At 36.1% G+C, this 18309-nt stretch overlaps 2 protein-coding genes across 5 annotated transcripts in view; one reads left to right on the plus strand and one right to left on the minus strand.

The window, feature by feature from the left end:
* On the plus strand, nt 1-2882 carry LOC109826016 (malate dehydrogenase [NADP], chloroplastic-like). 4 transcript variants are annotated; one of them, XM_020392963.1, is made up of 8 exons: nt 160-259; nt 743-813; nt 1567-1676; nt 1786-1876; nt 2011-2079; nt 2165-2233; nt 2325-2378; nt 2482-2882. In XM_020392963.1, exons 3-8 carry the CDS (start codon nt 1657-1659, stop codon nt 2533-2535), a joined length of 357 nt encoding a protein of 118 aa, XP_020248552.1. In that variant the 5' UTR covers nt 160-259; nt 743-813; nt 1567-1656; the 3' UTR covers nt 2536-2882. The 4 variants fall into 4 exon arrangements, with proteins under 4 accessions (XP_020248549.1, XP_020248552.1, XP_020248553.1 ...); XM_020392964.1 differs by lacking the exon at nt 743-813 and having other exon boundaries at nt 171-259; XM_020392961.1 differs by lacking the exon at nt 160-259 and having other exon boundaries at nt 266-813.
* Nucleotides 9845-18309, minus strand: part of LOC109826197 (transcriptional corepressor SEUSS-like) — an 11507-nt gene continuing 3042 nt past the window's right edge. The window contains exons 7-9 of the mRNA XM_020393197.1: nt 15378-15471; nt 12497-12566; nt 9845-10937 (exon numbers count right to left, since the gene is read on the minus strand). Of these exons, the coding sequence (XP_020248786.1) occupies nt 10129-10937; nt 12497-12566; nt 15378-15471 (973 nt within the window). The 3' untranslated portion in view covers nt 9845-10128. The remainder of the gene's footprint in view (nt 10938-12496; nt 12567-15377; nt 15472-18309) is intronic.

Here is an 18309-nt window from a genome sequence, read left to right on the forward strand (position 1 = left end):
AGCCATTTGCCCGCCTGATTCCCAAAAGCAAAGCCCAATCCCGTTCTTGAATTCAAACAGAGAGAAACTAGAAAGAGGAAAAAAAATGGGAGAGTGCTTCAATGGCGACGGCAATATCTCGTTCTCGCAGGAGTAGAAACCGGCGGCGGCGGCGACGGTGACGTACGGATCCTCTGGAGGAGGAGGCGGCTGCGAGATCGATCGGAGGTTTTTGAACCAGGTTTACGATAACGTCCATGGAAACATCCAGATTGATCCGGTAACGATCTCGATTCTTGAGCATCATGATGATTTATCCTGTATGTTTCGATTTCTTCGCGGAAATTGAACCTATCTGTAAGTTTGGGAGATTTGAATCCTGTTGAATCGATTAGAGGCCTAGGTTTTTGTTGGAATTTCTGTGAATTTCTTCAATCTCCCGAACCCTAATTTAACAACAAGCTCTACGAATTGAGAGAGAGAGAGAGGCTCCAATTGGATTGCCAGCATCAATTTGGGCGAGGCCCTCGTAGAAATCATCATTGGAGATAAACACTAGCATTTAAAAATCGGTTCTTGGCGTATTTGGGGATTTTTTTTTTCAAGTTCGGAATTGGTCTCTGTATCCTCATCGTAGCTCGTGGTTTGAAAACCTAAGATGAGCCTTTTACTCTCTCTCTCTCTCTTTCTCTCTCTCTCTCTCTCTCTCTCTCTCTCTCTCTCTCTACCTTTCATTGGTTTTTACCTTTTTTGAAAAAATCAGAGGTCGATTTTGATCTAAGAGAGGAAGCCAAGGACATTACCGAGTTCACCAACACTTGAAATTGCACTAAGGTAAAATCCGCCCATGTGATCTTCAAATAGGTTTTGATTGCTAAGTGTTTGATGAAATGCTCCTTAGCCTTTTTTATTTATCAAAACTCAATATTTTTTGCATTTCAATTTTTGTTATTCATTGTTCTAAATTATTTTATGAACCATATCATGCACTCTTTCATGGATAGTTGCTTATTTTCACGACTTTAGTAAAAGTGAGAGATGAAAATTCGTTGTATATAGTCTTCTGAGCTTTTTCAATAGCTTGGTAGATGATGGACATACATATTCAATAGATGTTATGTTCAATACACACAAGTGTACAGTTTTAAGTTGCACAATTGCTTTTATATGCTGTTTGAATTGTATCAGTTATAGTTTGCTAAAAGCCTGTCAAGGAAACTCTAATTTGCTAAACTAGGCTATTTGTGTGAGGCTTATCTTATCGGCACAAAGCTTATGTTTTTGCCATTTTTTCTTTTGGGGCATTCTACTGCAGGATGGGAATGGAGATATGGTTCTTTATTTACTTCCTATATTTGTCAATAACCTGTAGTACATATGCTTGAGCAATGTTATCTTACAGTTAACAGTTTACATATACTCCTTCCTCTAAAATCTTTTACAGTTAACAGTTTACATATACTCCTTCCTCTAAAATCTTATTATCAGAGTCAAACTCATCACTCCTTTCCTCTCTTTCTTATAACAATCTTATTATCAGAGTCAAACTCATCACTCCTTTCCTCTCTTTCTTATAACATCAATTAGCTTATCGGTAAGCAAAGAGAGGAGCATACCTAGTGCTTGCAGCAAGGAGAGAGGCTGAGCTCAAGGCTATGGCCAAGGCTGCAAAAAACAATGGAGCTCCTGATGTGCTCGTGATCCCCGTGATCCCCTGTAGTTTTACTGTTTACGCGTAATCATTGAAAGGTTGATATAGTTGAGAGTCGAAGATTTTCTGAAATTAGTTGTATTACTTTATGGCAGGTTCCTGATTTCCTTAATTGCAGTTTCTATTGTTGATGCGATAAGGTCCCTTATCACTCCAACTCCTGAAGGTGATTGGTTTTCTTCAGAGGTAAGTTTTAATGTACAAAAGTTTTCGCTGTTGAGTGGGCTTTAGGCATTAGAAGTTAATATATGTAACTATACTGTGCCTAGCTTTTATTTGCACTCTCAAAGTACTCAATTAAGATGTCTGTGCACTCACAGGTTTATACCAATGGGAATCCTTATGGCATCGAGGAGGATATTGTTTTTAGCATGCCTTGTAGATCGAAGGTCTATTAATTTTCAGATTCTTGGACTTATCTCAAATTATTATTTATGAATCGTTTCATAAGGAGCGTTGGGTCATTTTTTTTAGGGGGATGGTGACTATGAGCTAGTCAAGGATGTAATAATTGATGACTGCCTTCGACAACGTATCAAAAAGGTGATTATTAATGGAATATTTTGTTGTTGTTTTTACTTGTAAATTTTGTTATAAGACTGTCAAAATGTTATGCATTTGGTTTTCTATGCAGTCTGAAGCTGAACTGCTCTCGGAGAAAAGATGTGTAGCTCACTTAACTAGGGAGGTAAGCAGCACACATTATTATATGAGAACCTAATTATTGTTGAGAATTGTATATTATATCATTTTTCGAGATCATATATTACATCTTCTCTTTCCAAATGTAGGGTGTTGCATATTGCGATATTCGTGAGGACACCATGCTACCTGGTGAACAGTAGAAAAATAAAGAGGATGCACATAATAGTATCAGTATCATCAGTTAGTATCAGTTGTGGAGGAAAATCCTCAAAAGCAAAGTTTCTTCCTCGAAATGAAAGGCTATTCATTGTGATGGAATAGTTATTTATGCAATAAGTGGCAGTTAGGCCTCCATTTGTTGTATAATCGCAAATCTTCTATGCTAAAGAAATCTTAGTTTTTCATTCTACTGGGTATGTCTTAAAGCATCCCCCACTGTATAATATTGGTAATTTTTTTGGCATCATTTATATGATTTTATGGTAGATAGGTTGCTGATTTGGTACCTCTTTCTCTCAAATAAAACATATCATGCATCTTCTATATATGTGCCTGGACTTCTGTGTGGTGATATGTTTGTTTGAGACATTTTTTGCGCGAAAATATTTGTTCAGAGCGTCTCTCCAACACAATGATGTTGCAGTTATTTTGGTTGATTTTGTTGATTGCTTGCAACTGCAGCTAACCGTTTCCTTGCGTTGTGATTATTTGAGGTTTTCTATCTTAATTCATTTAAATATACTCGCAATTTTGTTGTTATTGATCTTTTGGTTTTTGGTTTCAAAATTTGAGGTTAATTTTGCAAATGTGAGGTCTGTACTTTTATCCAGGCTTGTAAATGGTTCAATCATGAATTTGTCTGCATTTGTTTATCTTTGTTTATGTTACTATCTTTGTTAGTATTTTATCAAAAGCCCCAACAAGTTTGCAAAAAGCTCCCAAAAAGTTTGCCCACAATAGTTTATAAAAAAAACCCCTAAAAGTTTATAAAAAACACCCCAAAAGTATTATGCATATATAGTTACTATAGTTAAATGGGCAAATGGGCGACCCGTTTATTAAATGGGCGGGCAAAAACCCGCTCATTTAAATAATGTTAAATAGGTCATAAATGAGTAAATGGGTAAAATATGCCCACCCATTTATGGCCCGCCCATTTAAAACCCATACCCACTCATTTAACATCTCTATTCTGGTTTCGAGCAAGAGAAGCTAAATGACCACCGCACTTAAGTTAACCATTCCCTATACTGCGTCCATCGATGACGACAAAGCTACATACAAATTATTTCTAAATTGCTATCGTGGATTATTACCCTCTTTATTCTATAGTCAGTCCATGTTAATTGGCATTGATCGTGTTATTTTTTTATTAATATGGTTTTGAAACATAGACTTATTTAGCTCATAGTCAGCTCCCTACTAATGTGGGCGTCTTCGTAAGTTTTCCAAACCAAGGTCATGCTCAAAGTTTTGAATTTTGACCAAAGGTATGCATTAATATCGTATTGGCTGATTGGAGGGTAAAACGGTAACAATGCCTATGACCTTAGTCCAAACATTTATAATTCCTTTATAAACAGTGGTCCACATTATTTTAAGTTGGTCCAAGTAGCTGTCTGTGGAAAACAAACACTAGTTGAGACTAAAGTAGTTCAAGGTTAATATAGTCCCAAGATTATATTCCAGAGATTATAGTAACCCTAATCCCAAGATAAAAAGCAGACACGGCGTATGGGTTTTCTCGATATCAATCCCCAAATCTTTCATATTTTGATAACCCAAACCTTTATGGGTGGGTACTACATGGACCCAAAAACATGGGACCCTACATAGGACAGGTGAGGTGTCGGTTCCATATCCCATGATGCACTGTTTATGAACAGTGCATCATGGGATAGAGAGCTGACACCTCACATGTCTCATATAGGGTCCCATGTTTTTGGGTTCCTAATGCATTTGTCAATCTTTATATTTTAAAAGCAGTCTCTCAAATCTTCTAAGTGTTTTATAATTAGTTCACATAGCACTAGGGGTGTCCAAAAAGCCCGGAGCCCGGGCCCGGGCCGGTGTCCGGCCCGGGCCAGGCCCGGTCGTGCCCGGGCCCGGGCCGGGCCCGGAAACCCAGGCAAAACCCGAAAAAACGGCTATTTTTCGAGGGTTTTTTGGTCATTTACCTAGGGGGCTGCTTCTATAAATAGAGGGGGGTTTCAATTCATTTTCTCACAACAAAACTCATCTATTTCTCTCTCTACTACTCTCTTATATAATCTTATACTATCTCATACTAATATACTATCCTATAATCTTTTGTATTTTCTAATACTTCCAACAAATGGCTTCTGGGTCTGATTATGAAGAGCTACATGCATCTCCTATCGATCCAGAGATGAGTCCTCCTACAACAACTCCTCATCCTACCGGTGTTAATCCTGAATCTGGTGGCGACGAATCTACGGCACCAAGAGCTCCAAAAAGGCCGAGGTCTGATGTATGGAATTTTTTTGAAAGATAGACGTCACCAAGGATGAACACGGTAGGATCATCTCTCAGAATGCGAAATGTGCGTTGTGCGGCCAGATATTCAAAGCTCATCATAAGAGCGGCATCAACCATCTCAAACGGCATATTGAAAAACACAACAAAGGCCAAAATCTACAAGGTGATATCCGGCAATCTATGCTTTCCCAATCATCCTCTTCAGGTACCCTCGGCAATTGGAATTATGACGCTGCCCGAGCCCGGAAATGCGTAATCAGGTTTATTGTTCTTAAAAACCTTCCTTTTAAATTAGTAGAAGATGATGAATTTGAAGATTTGTTTAGAGATGGTTTTTATCCTGCATTTACAAAATTTTCTCGTCAAACCTGTCAACGTGATATTTTAAAATATTATGTTGAGGAACAGGGAAAAATAATTTCTTATTTTAAAAATTTAAACTGCAAATTTTCTTTAACTTCTGATATTTGGTCATCTAGAGTGCAAACTGGTTATTTATGTATAACAGCACACTGGATTGATGAAAGTTGGAAAATGTTTAAAAGAGTTGTTTCTTTTATTGCAATTGAAGAGTCACACACTGGTATTAATGTTGCAAATTTAATTGTTGAAGAACTTATGAAACTAGAAATTGATCAAAGAATATTTACTCTTTCACTAGATAATGCAAGTAATAATAATGTAGCTGTTGATTTTCTGAAAAGAAATTTGTCATTGCCATGTCATGGTGAGCTTTTTCATGTTAGATGTATCTGTCATATTTTAAATTTAATTGTTCAAAGTGCATTTTCTGAAATTAAACCCATGATAGAAAAAGTTAGAACAGTTGCTAATATGCATAATGCTTCTGAAATGAGAATTAAAAGATGGAAACAATGTTGTAAAAGAAAAAATTATAAGCCTAGACTAATTCCAAAAGATGTTGACCATAGGTGGAATTCCACCTATGCAATGTTATCTGTAGCAATAGAATATAAAGAAATTATAAATGATTTTATAAATTTTTATGCTTCTAGTTCTAGCTCTGGTAGTGCTTATGGAATAACTGAAGATGAATGGACAGTTATATGTAAATTAAATGAGATGTTACAAGTTTTTTATGATGCTACTATGTTATTATCTGGTTGTTATTATCCAACTATTACTTTAGCTGCTTTACAAATTTTAAATATTCAAAAAAATTTTACAAAATATCGTATGGATGATATTTTTGGAAGTATAATTTTTGAAATGGAGAGTAAATTTAATAAGTATTTTAGGCCTATTCCTCATATTTTTGGTATTGGTGTTCTTATTGATCCATGCTTGAAGGAAATTGGCCTTCGAAGTTTGTTACAATCATTGTATGGTGGACAGATTATAGACTTAGATGATGGATCCACCCTTACTGCTACTACTCATTATTTAGCTATTAGAAATTATTTTCAAACCTTATATGATGAGTATGCAGCTAGATATGGTGTAGCTACACAACAGTCTTCAGCTTCGGCACCTTCAGCTTCGAGCACAGGTCGAGGTAAAAGTGTAAGTTTTGATAGGTATGCAATGGTAGCTGAACTAACTGGTGGATCTGGAACTTCATCAGGATTAGATGTTTCTGAAATAGATGAATATTTTTCTGCTTCTTTAGTTAGATGTCAAGGAAATGCTTTAGATATTTTGCAATGGTGGAAAGTATATGGATCAGTTTCATATCCTATACTTTCCACCATGGTTCGTGACTTACTATCAGTGCAGGTTTCGACTGTAGCCTCGGAATCCGCTTTCAGCACAGCAGGACGTTTGATCGACGACCACAGGACATGCTTAGATCCGTATACTGTACAAGCGGTGATGTGCTTACAGGATTGGTGGAGATACGAGAAGCGAACACAAGGCATCGAACGGATTGCTATGATTGAAGATAAATTTGAAGAGTTGGGACTAGCAGATAGATATAATGATTAGATAATATTCATAAAATTGTAATTTTTATTTCTTAGCTTTAAATTTGAATTAAATTATTTCGAAAAAAGTTGCAAATGATAGTGATATGGGTGAGTAGGTGCCAACCTAGTTGGGATGTACTCATCTATTGTGATGCGACGAATTTCGAAATAAATTTATACTTGTAAAGGATTTACCGATTATTAATAAAAAAGTTATTTTTATCATTTTTTGTACTTGTAATTTATGTCATTTTATTTCAAGTTATTAATTAAATTTATGACATTTTTTATAATAATTTATGATTTATGGTTTTGTTAAAATTTTAAAAAAATAAAAAAAATAAAAAAAATTATAAAAAAAAACAAACCGGGCCGCCCGGTGTCCAGCCCGCTCAGGCCCGGGCCCGGGCCCGGGTCCGGGCTTGGGTTTTGCCCGGCCTGGGCCCGGTTTCCCGGGCCGGGCCGGCCCGGATGGACAGCCCTACGTAGCACTATGTTTTGGGGAACTAACAAATTGTTTAATAGATACCGGGACTTAATTTCAAAATACTTAAAAGATTTGTGCGACTCATTTCAAAATATGAAGATGTGGTGGACTATATGATAATGTGAAGGGTTTTTCCAAAGAGACCACCTTTAAAATGGAGTAATTCTATAGAAACCATATTTTATTTTTAATTATACATAAATTTGTTATAATTAACCACCTGGGCTCACTTTTAGTTAAGTTTTTTTTAGATAATGGACTATATTTAACCTCAATTAAGGACCATATTTGATATTTGACAACTAATTTATTATAGTAAAACTAGAAAAAAAAATGACCTAAGAGCAAGCTCAGGTGGTTGATTGTAAAAAAAAAGCACTTTAAAAGTAATTTATGTATAAATTAAAAGTGAAAAGTAATTTTTTTCTAAATCATCATATTTTAAATAAAGATGGTTCCAATGAGAAAACCCCAATGTTATGAAATATTGGGAAAACCCTTTTCTCCATCTTACCTTTCGTGGAATAGGGTAGCTTGGGGATGTGCTAATGGGCCATGAAAGTTTATGGCCCAATGTATATATTGCTTATAAGTCCTCTTACATAAATGGTTTGACATTAATCAGAAATTAATTTTTGTACTTCAAAACCTTTGTTAAACTACAAGGATTTACTTTTCAGCCTTTTCAGTTGATGTTCAAATCCTAGCAATCATACCTCTTTCTTAATACCTACTTATTTATTAAGTTACTTGTTGCTATTCAAAATGACTAGCAGTTGTTTTCTTTGATCTTATAATTTTTATTTCCCTTCATTGTATAGTTTTCTACTTTCTAGGATGGTGACGGAGCTATAAAGGAGTGAGCTCATGGATGAAAGCTCAAATGCCAAACCGCGTTAAACATTATTACGTGTTTATTTGTTGTCTATATTTCTATTTCTCACGTCCATATCAACTATTTATTTAAGACAAAAATATTAGATGGTATATAGACCCAGTATCCCCGGTAAAAGCATGTGATAATTTGCACCAAATATAGTCTAGAACTTCGTGTTTTTCCCCCTCTTTTGTTTTCCAAGTTTTTTTAATTTTATTCTAGTAAATCCTCCTATAAATGAGTTTAGTTTTCAATCTAACTACTTCGTGTCAAACTCTACTCAATTAATAGCTAAACTATTCTCATCAAATACATAATCAGTTGGGAAACACACGTTAGACACATGCAATTAGTGAGGATAGTTTGAATATTTTTTACATTAATTTAGCAAAAAATGGTTGACTCAAAACTAAAGCTACTTATAAGGCGATTTACCTATGAAAAAAAACTTCAAATGTTAGTTTAGCCTTCAAATGTTGTTGTCACCAAATCGACCTATTTTGAAGGTAGTTATCATGCATAAACCCTTTTTTTAGGACTTCCTTGTAAAAATGGAAAGGAATATCGAGATCCGCCTACAAACCAGACCTAGGGCTGAGCATGATTCGGTCCAAACCGAAAAAACCGACCAAACTGATCCGAACCGACCCGAAAAAATCGGTTTTATGAGTAGGACGGTTCAGGTCGGTTTGAAAACTTTTCAACCCGAACCGACCCGACCGAATATAGTACAATACTACCCATTTTGACCTCAAACTCTACCCAACATGTCCTCAAAGAGTAAAAAACTCAAAACCCTAAACTAATTTTCTGAATCATTATGGGTTGAAAACAATATCATTATATCAGTGTGTAATACTTCATAATCTCCTACTTTGTTGATACTTTTTTTTTCTTTAACACAATTTGTTGTTTGATAAGAAGTTTGATGAAGTTAAAACCGAACAAACCGAACCGTACCGAACCGACTAGTAACAATTCGGTTCAGTTTTGAATTATAGAGGGTACGGTTCAGTTGTTCAAATTTTAGAAAAAACTGAATCGAACCGACCGTTGCACACCCCTAACCAAACCAAAGCGCTTTTGATGGCAATCTCCCTCCCTCTCTCTCCCCCCTAATCCCTTCAAATAAAAGAAGAGACTTACGGCGCCTTTTATGGTGTTGTACTTAACTATAGATTTATTTATGTGCTGAATTACAATATGTTAAGATTTCATCAAGCTACATTTCATCCATTTTCTTATGACGGTTTCACCTTGTCAAACGTGATTTAGATCTCAAGCTCTATTCATAGCTGAATACAAATAGAATCTTAAACTATTGTCATAATGTAAATTGTACCGTCACAACTCACTCCTGGATAGCATAAACAACTGTCACATTTCCTCCCATTTATCGTTAATCTATTCAAGTTCCTTATCGATATGAGAAACCGCTCCCATGTCATCGAACAAATTCTGAAAGAAATACTTGGAACCCTTTAAGCAAAATAACATCGATCAAAATTGCACCGGCCTCAATGACTCTCAACCTGAGATTAACATAAGCACAAAAAAACAGACACCATGACTGCCAAATAACACCACCACCACATTCACAATCACAGGACTCAAGTAGACCATGAAAATTCACATACAAAAATAAACATGGTTAAAAAAAAAGAAAAAGTAAAAAACCTTAGTCAAGGATGTAGTTACCAGAATCAGAGTGTTCCCTCTGAAGTAATTTGTATCTCTCCTTTTGGTGTATAATGAACCAACAACCCTTGGGCAGGGCTCAGATGCCCTCTTGTAGTTGTAGATTTAACTGTATTTCTCCCTCGAAAGCTCTTTCTTCGGGGTCTATCTATTTCGCTGTAGAAATCATTAGTCACAGAGCAGCAGCCTTCAATACATGAGAAAAGCTCTTCCATGTGTCAACTACGTCGCAGCCTGGAATTTTTCTCCAGTCTTATAGCGTGTGCTGCTGCTAGAGAAGTAATCCGGTGAAGAAATTCACTGGTCATGGCGACGGCTTCCAATCAAAGTGAAGATTATTGAAATTATTATTCGATCCAAGCCCGCCCAGTAGACGGTTCCCCATATCCTGCTGCTGTTGTTGCTGATGGTTCATGCCAATTGCATTATGTGAAATGTGATTCATTCCAGCCCGAACCCCATTCATGCCCATTGCGCCGTTCACCATGGCAGCTCTCAGCCCACTAACAGTAGCTGATGGCACAATCCCTCCTATGGTCCTGTAGCCCATTGAATTGTTAGCCATACCTCCTCCATTCATACCAGAGGCAAATCCATTCAGAGCAGCATTGTTAGTACTTCCACCATTCAACGGTGAAGAAGACATCATCAGCTCCTGAATGATTTGTTGTACTGAACTTTGTGAGTCAGACGGGTCGGTCTCTTGAGGCTGTGCTGGCTGCTGCTGCTGTTGCATTGCAGGGGAAGTGACGGAGTTTATGTGGGTTGTAGCGTTGTTTGAGGCGGGTGGTGCTGGTGGAGAGAAAGGAGAAGATGGATTATTATTAGGTTGGGACTGTGGTAGTGAACCAGAGGAGCTTGTTGACAGTACTTGTGAAGTGTTGTTAGCACCATAAGGAGAATTTGTGTTGCCCAATTGGGTCTCCTGACGGGAATTCATAGAGTTTTGATGGTGGAGAAGGCGAGCGACAGTTGAGGTCGATGGTGAGGCAGAGGATGGGCCATTAATGGAGTTCTGTGCAGTTGTTTGATGTTGTCCCTCGGGTTGTTGGGCTTGTTGTTGAGGATGGAGTCCTGAACTAGAATTCCTTCGTGGAAAGTTGATCAGGCTATCTGTGTCAGAGAAGAAAAATGCATGATAAAGATTGTTAAAGTAATGTTGTAATTTGTAAATTACAAGAAACCTCCTTCATCTGCACTGTTTTTAAAGAAACCCCCTAGTCTATGACCATTTATAAAACTGCTATTTGTAATGCGAAAGTTCAAACATATATATGGACGTTTGTACTTGAGCAGACAGACGTTTGTACTTGAGTAGAAATCTGGAAAGACGTACACTTTGAACTTCACATGTTTTGAGCATTGAAAAGATGAAAACTGACGGGAAAGATAGTGGATAAATGAAAAAACTAAGCTTTTAATTATTAACCTAAAATTCTGCACGCAAACTTCTCTCCAAACATCTGGAGAAGAAACTCCATTGTAAAATTAACTAACAATGAGGATGCTTGGTTTTTATTTTCTGAAGCTTTTTAAGCTATGTTAGTTTTTTGTGGCGTTTGGCTTTTATGATAAAAATTCAGTTACCTGCTTGGTAATGTTTGGTAAATCTGAGCTGATAAATCAATACATGTTTGGCAACATGTAGCTGATATGCCATGTAGTCATAAAAAACTTAAAAAATTATTAAAAAAAAAGCGAACAGCTAGAGGTAAATGTAGGAATTTTGCCACTAGTGTGGGTAAAGTAGTCATTTGCTCGGGCAAACCTAGCTTAATAGATGAACTGATAAATTAGTTTTTCAAAAGTTAGGGAATTCCAACTTTATAAATGAGGCCTAAAGGCAAGCCTATTATGAATTTATGATGTATAGGTATGGAAACACTAGCTTAAAAGTCCCTGGGGGGGGCATCGTAACACATCAATTTCATTAATGATCATAGATGAGCAAGTTTTTTGCTGAACATTTAAGATGAGGGGCCTTCTTGAAAACTAGGATATAGATGGAGCCTTCCTATAGATTACCCTTTATCTTAATACTAGAAAAATGAAATACTTTAAAATTGGGTAATTATTATGAAACTCCCTGAAGTTTGGTCACTCATTATGAAACCCCCTAATGTTATCTTTTCATTACAGAACACCCTGCAGTTAGAAAAACTGTTCAAACCCATTGATATTCTAAAAGCACCCCCTTTTTCTTTCTCCTCGCAACATATTTTCCTCTCTCTCAAAGACAAACATACACTAGAAACTGAGAGTAATTCTCAATAGAGGCTAAAATCAAAGGATTTGAAGAGATCATCTTAATCTTCTATTGGTTTCCTCTTTGCAATGGTCGTGGGTACTAGGGGTTTGATATGAAGAGAGGAAAAATAGGTATTGTAATATTTTGAGGAAGAAGAACAACACTATTGGGGGGATTTTAGAGAAAAAGATTGAAATTGAATGGGTTTTAACAGTTTATTTAACAGTAGGGGTTATTGTCATGAGAAAAAAACGTTAGGGGGTTTCCATAATTATCTGTCAAACTCGAAGGGGCTTTCATAATAATTACCCTTTAAAATTAGTTAACCTGAATCAAGATAAATTAAAGGACCAGACAAAGCAGTGAGATACGATTTTTTTAGTTACATATCAAACAACATAAAAAATAAAAATAAAAATTTTACCCATAGGACCCGTCCCTGTTTCTCTGCTATAATCGATCAGATCTTTCATGCTATTCACCACCTCCGATATCTGCAGATTTCAAACAATATTCACCCCCTTGCCAGGAAATCTTGGAAAATATAGAATTTCAGTATGAAATGAAGGACAAATAAATAGGTAAAGAGAACAAGGACACTTGATTTTTAGATGCATGATGTAGATGTGAAGAAAATAATCTTCCACAGGAACTTCCAAGTGCCTGATCACGAGGTAGCTGTAGCACCAGTTTAAACTTACGACTGATGATCCTGCCACATTCTAGTTCAAGCTTTAACAATTGAAAGGATCAAAAGACAACTAGAGGCCTAAAGGTAACAAACATCAGCTCTACCAAACTATAGAGCAGTCCTACTACCAGACTAGTAGGTGTTTATTGTTTGTGAAATCAAATACCTTGATCTGATCCTTGGTGTTTCTAGAACTTTTATGCTTGTCAAGATAAAAGAGGTTCATATATATAAATATTTTATATAACTATACAAAAAGACGGAAGAGGAAAATTGAGATATGAAAGGAAATTAAGGATGCAGATATCACCATTTAAATATTGTAATCATCCAAATCTACTCTTAATTTTTTGTAATAGATCAATATGATATTACTAGAGAAGCTTGCCACACTGTACATTAACCAGACACGTATGCTTACTAGTCGTGGACCTACAAGTTAGCAGTGATATCATAAATCCAGTATTCTGATGCTAAAACATTTGGTCAGATTAAATGTGATGACAATTTAGAAATAGGGGCTTCTAAGAATTTCACTCATGTTACATTTTTACATGTGATGGATGCATTCAACAAGTCTAAGCAGTACATCTCCTTTCCTCTTCCTTTTGTTCACTTTTTCTGAATTTCCTGATCTTAGGGTGCATTTGGTTACAAAGAGAAGCAAAACATTCCGATTCAAAGGATACTCAAATAAATAAAAACAAAAAAGTTGTGGTGAGTGATTGGACCAGCAAACAAATTCTGAAATTCTTAAATGATGGTTTATAAGTAATATATGTTTGCACTAGGATCCTCCATGTGAAAGTACAAGTTCAGCTCTATAAATAAAACCTAAGGCAGAAGAGCTAACTACTTACCGTCTCCCTGTCCTCTGAATCTTATGTTTCATATTATCAGAACCCTTAAATTTTTGTTTGAACTTCGAATTAAATAAATATATGGATTCTTAGCATATATCACCATAAATGTTTGCAAATTTATGTAATCCTTGCGTCATGTTCATATACAAAATTCTCCTTCCTTGTATTTTCTGTCAACAACACACAGGTTCCTAACTTATTTATTAAATCTTTGGAGAACAAAATTCATTTAAGGCATGGATATTATGCTGATTGCTCATAAAACTTAAGGCCTCGTACATTACTATGGCAAAGAAAGCAAGAATTTTACTGTAATCTTTTAAGTAAGCCTTCATATGAATGGCCCCAAAACTATAAAATGAAAAAACCATATGCTCTTACACCAAACGCGTTTAGCTCAAGGGTATAGTAAATATTTCATTCGTATTGACGGAGAAATTGGATGAAAAAGTACATGGGTCATGGGTGGTTGTACACTAAGGCTTTGTCTGGTTTGTGGGAAAGGAAGAGAAAAGAAAAAGAAAAGGAAAGAGCGAAGAACGGAAAGGAAAAGGAAAAGAAAATAATATCTTTTTGTTGTTTGGTTAGGAAGAAAACTGCTAAAGAAAGTTGAAAGAAAAGTAATAGCAGTCCAATCAAATAGAGGTAGAAAATACAATTAACGTGTGAAATTGCCAACTTTTAAAAATATATTTATATGTTTAAAATTATCTTTTTTTCTTCATATATAATTTATATAGAGAGGGCTCTCAAGATTATTATTATTATTATTATTTTGTAGTATAGTATTAAATAAACCACCTTTTTCTATTCTATAGGTGAGCCCTCATGAACGAAATATCTGCCTTCAAACCCATTTTACTATTAACCTAGTAGGGCCCACTCAAAGCCCAATGTGAGTCGTTCAGATTTTTTGTTGTTGCTGGTGGGCCCCCCAGTAAACTAAGGTAGATGGTTGGCTCCATTTGATGCTGAAGAGGTCAGTGGCGAGTCGGAGACCAAAGAAAGTGAAGGCCGGGGTCGAGCGGTGGCCCGACATTATTTTCACTTTCACTGGGTTCAGGTGAGAAAAAAGAAAGTAGCTTTTTTACTCCAGATTCCCTCAGTTTCATTTTCATTTTAACTTTCTTCCTACCCAAACAAGGGAAATATACTTCTCCCTTCATTTGCTTTTCTTTTCCTTCATTTTCGTTCAAACCAAACACAATCTAACAGAATGGTAGATAGGGTTGGTTTTTTGGAACTCGGGCAATTTAGGGTGGTAGAAATAGAGCCTAAGTTAGGGGCTGGTTCCTCTACAAAATTCTTTTGTAAAAAAAAATATATATATATACATGCTAAAAACCCCTGCATATAAATATATACACTGAAAGTGGAATCAACATTTGGTTATGCAGTTAGACATACCCTAATGACATGCTTCAAGAAGGTCCTAATCATGGACTCTTTAAGATACTTGGATACTTGATGACTGTGCCATCGATCAAAGCAACACAAAATCTATAATTTAAATGTTATTCTAAATTAAGTAACTGGGACATATTCTAATGATTCATTTAACAGAATATTGATTTTAGTGCATTAGAAACTTTGGGTGGGGGAGATATACACTGTATTTTGAATGTCTTTCAATTATTTCGTCGTTCTCAAACTAGTTTATATTAGTTGTCATATTAATTTCTCAATTTTAATGTTTATGTCTGCATTCATGGACACATTCATGACATGACAAGGGTAACTGAACAGTGTACCTGAAGGCAACGAACATATCTTTTCGTGTATCCTAAGTCGTTTACCAGAGGCACCTCCAAAGCTTTAGCTAATTGACGTGCAGAAGCAACAAAGCTGTCACACCAATCCAAGCACCATAATAAATAGAGTGACTAAACATGGACAGTTCACAGAAGTAGCAGTTGAATCCACTGATAACAGAATTCAATTACCCATAAACATGAAAATATTTATTTAGAATTAGCATAGAGGACCAAGATTAGATTATTCCTAGAAATAAACATTAGAAAACACGGGATGGGAAAGAAAAACATCATCATATCCACTTTCAGGAGGCAACTTATTCTACTTCTTGGCCTACAGTAAAACCAATGAAGCGCAAGTGTACTTCCACTGAGCAAGTGAAAAAATTACAAAAACATTATTAAAAAAATCATTTTTGTTAGAAGAAATATAGACCATCCTGGAATAGTATGGTGCGCAACGCATAATAGTTAACCAGCTACATAAAATAAAAGGCATTGAGTTAAACTGCACAACCAAGAGGCAGTTGATAAGATCTACTAGAATAGTTGCTATACAAGGAAAGTTACTGAAAAGGTATTTACTCTCATATTGAAAGATTATGTAGTGTATCGTCTATCTACTTTCCATTAAATAAAACTTGACTTCAATCTCTAGAATTAAGTCATTTTTTGTGATAAAATGATAAATGCAGTGTCTCAAGAAACTCTAAACTTAGGTGATTTTTTTCCTGAAACACTAAACATCTTCTTTCCCCAAATCCTAGTTGCCGCTCCCAAAAACTCAGCGAACCCTAACAGCCGCGAAAAATAAAAGAAGAAAAAGAACAAACTAGCTGCCGGTTCCCTCTTCTTCTTCTTCGACATCACTGTTGTCTTTTCGAATCATCATAGTTGAAGCCCTTAAGCCAGTTGTCTCATCTTCTTATCATCATCTCAATGTCGTCACTCTGCCATCATCGTCATCTCGCCTGTCATTGAAGAGGTTATCACTGATATGGCACTGCCCCCCCCCCACCCCAAAAAAACATGCGCCAAAACACCATCGGAGACCCTCATGGTCACATAAATGTTCTACTGTCACTAGAAATTAATTGCATACGAACTGACACCTCATCACCCTTACCCTGTTGAACTACAATTAAAAATGGTATATGAAAAGACAAGCTAAGGTCACATAGGCACTGGGGTAAATAACCTGATAGGATGAAACCCAAAGGACATGTAAGCAGGTTCAGGCACCTAGCCTGTTTCATTCTAGCAACCATGGACCAACCCATTTATAAGCCAGGACTTAAATCAAGCACCTCTATCTCCTGTTATCTTCTCTCTCTCCTTTTTAGCAGGAATAGGAAGTATCAGGTCTGTTGTCTGTGTCCTATTCCTATTTCTCTTTCTTCCTACTAAGCAAGATGGCATGACCATATGCACAGATCATCCATTAGCAACCATAAATTTGATCACACTTAATTACTAAATTATGCACAAAAAACTACAGAATTAGAGACTAATACCCAAACTGATTACGCAAATATTTATAAAATGTTACCCAACTGCCTAAAACCAATATAAGTCCAAGACATTGATAAATATCATATTGGATACACATAACATGGAACAAATAGTCTCAAAATGCAGAAGGCACAATTTAAATTAAACAGGTTGCATATCAAGAAAAAAAACGCTGAAATAGAAGATCATGAAAGTAGAATGTGAAAAAGAGAGAATACATATCACTACTTAAGTTAAATTGGCTGGATATTCAGTTGAAACTCATACTCGACAACACCTGAATATGCATATGTGGCCATATAGTGATTATGTGACTGCATATACAAGGGCAGAATTTTATCTGACTGCATATGCAAGTGGACAAAAATTATGTGACCAAAAACACAAGTGCACAATAATTATTTGACCGCATATGTGAGTGCACAATAATTATGCAATCACATATTTTTATGTGCTGGCCGCTAATTTGTTCGCATGATTACCTAGTAACCTAGCATGCGCATATGACTGTTCTTCTAGATATGCATTTCACTGCAGATGCAACGGCATGCATCGATGTACAAAAATACACTCTACCCGCCCGAGTACTCGCCTGAGTACTCCTACCTGATACCCAAACCTATTGGGTGGCTGTTACCCGCTCGATTATGCGGTCAAACAACATAATCAAGCAGTTAAAGAGTATGCACCCGTATAATGGAATTATGTGGGAGCATAATATACCTGACAAGACCCACACTTAATTAATTCTCCCCATCGCCGCCTCAAAAGATCCCAAAACAATATGTTGCTTCAAAACCCTAAGTTTAGTCACCCACACACAGCCTCCTCTCCACCGCCACTAGTGGAGCAAATATAGACCCACATAGGAGGAGCAAAGTAACACTAAGTAGGCATGATACAAGGGCAAGGATAGAATATGACAGCTCTTCTAGTGCAGCGATAGGTAAGGGGATTGAGGAAGGGCCTATTGGAGATGATTTACATGAGGAGAGTAATAATGATGATTTTAAAGCTCTTTTTGAGGAAGAAATGGATGAGTATTCAGTACCAAGATGATAACGAAGACTAGTGAGGCGTTTATTAGTATTTTAAAGTGCTGAGTTATAGAAGTGTTTGTAGTTTATGATTTTTTAGTAGTTCTACTTTTAAGTGTATAACAACTTTGATTTGAATAGCTTGTTGTATTATTTTTAGTCTTTTGCTTGGCCTACTTTATATTTTTAATAAATTATAATAATTATTATTATTATATATAAGAGAAAAATGGATGAACTTCGTACGAAGCACAAACTTTGTTCTTGGTAGTGAGATGGCTCATTCCCATCCACTTATTCAAATGGTCCCCACTTGAAAACAATCACCTTTTAATTATCCAACCTATGTGAATGTGTTCCCCTATTTGAATGAGCGGATG

The sequence above is a fragment of the Asparagus officinalis genome, chromosome 10 (assembly GCF_001876935.1).
Source record: "Asparagus officinalis chromosome 10, Aspof.V1, whole genome shotgun sequence".
NCBI classification, from domain to species: domain Eukaryota; kingdom Viridiplantae; phylum Streptophyta; class Magnoliopsida; order Asparagales; family Asparagaceae; genus Asparagus; species Asparagus officinalis.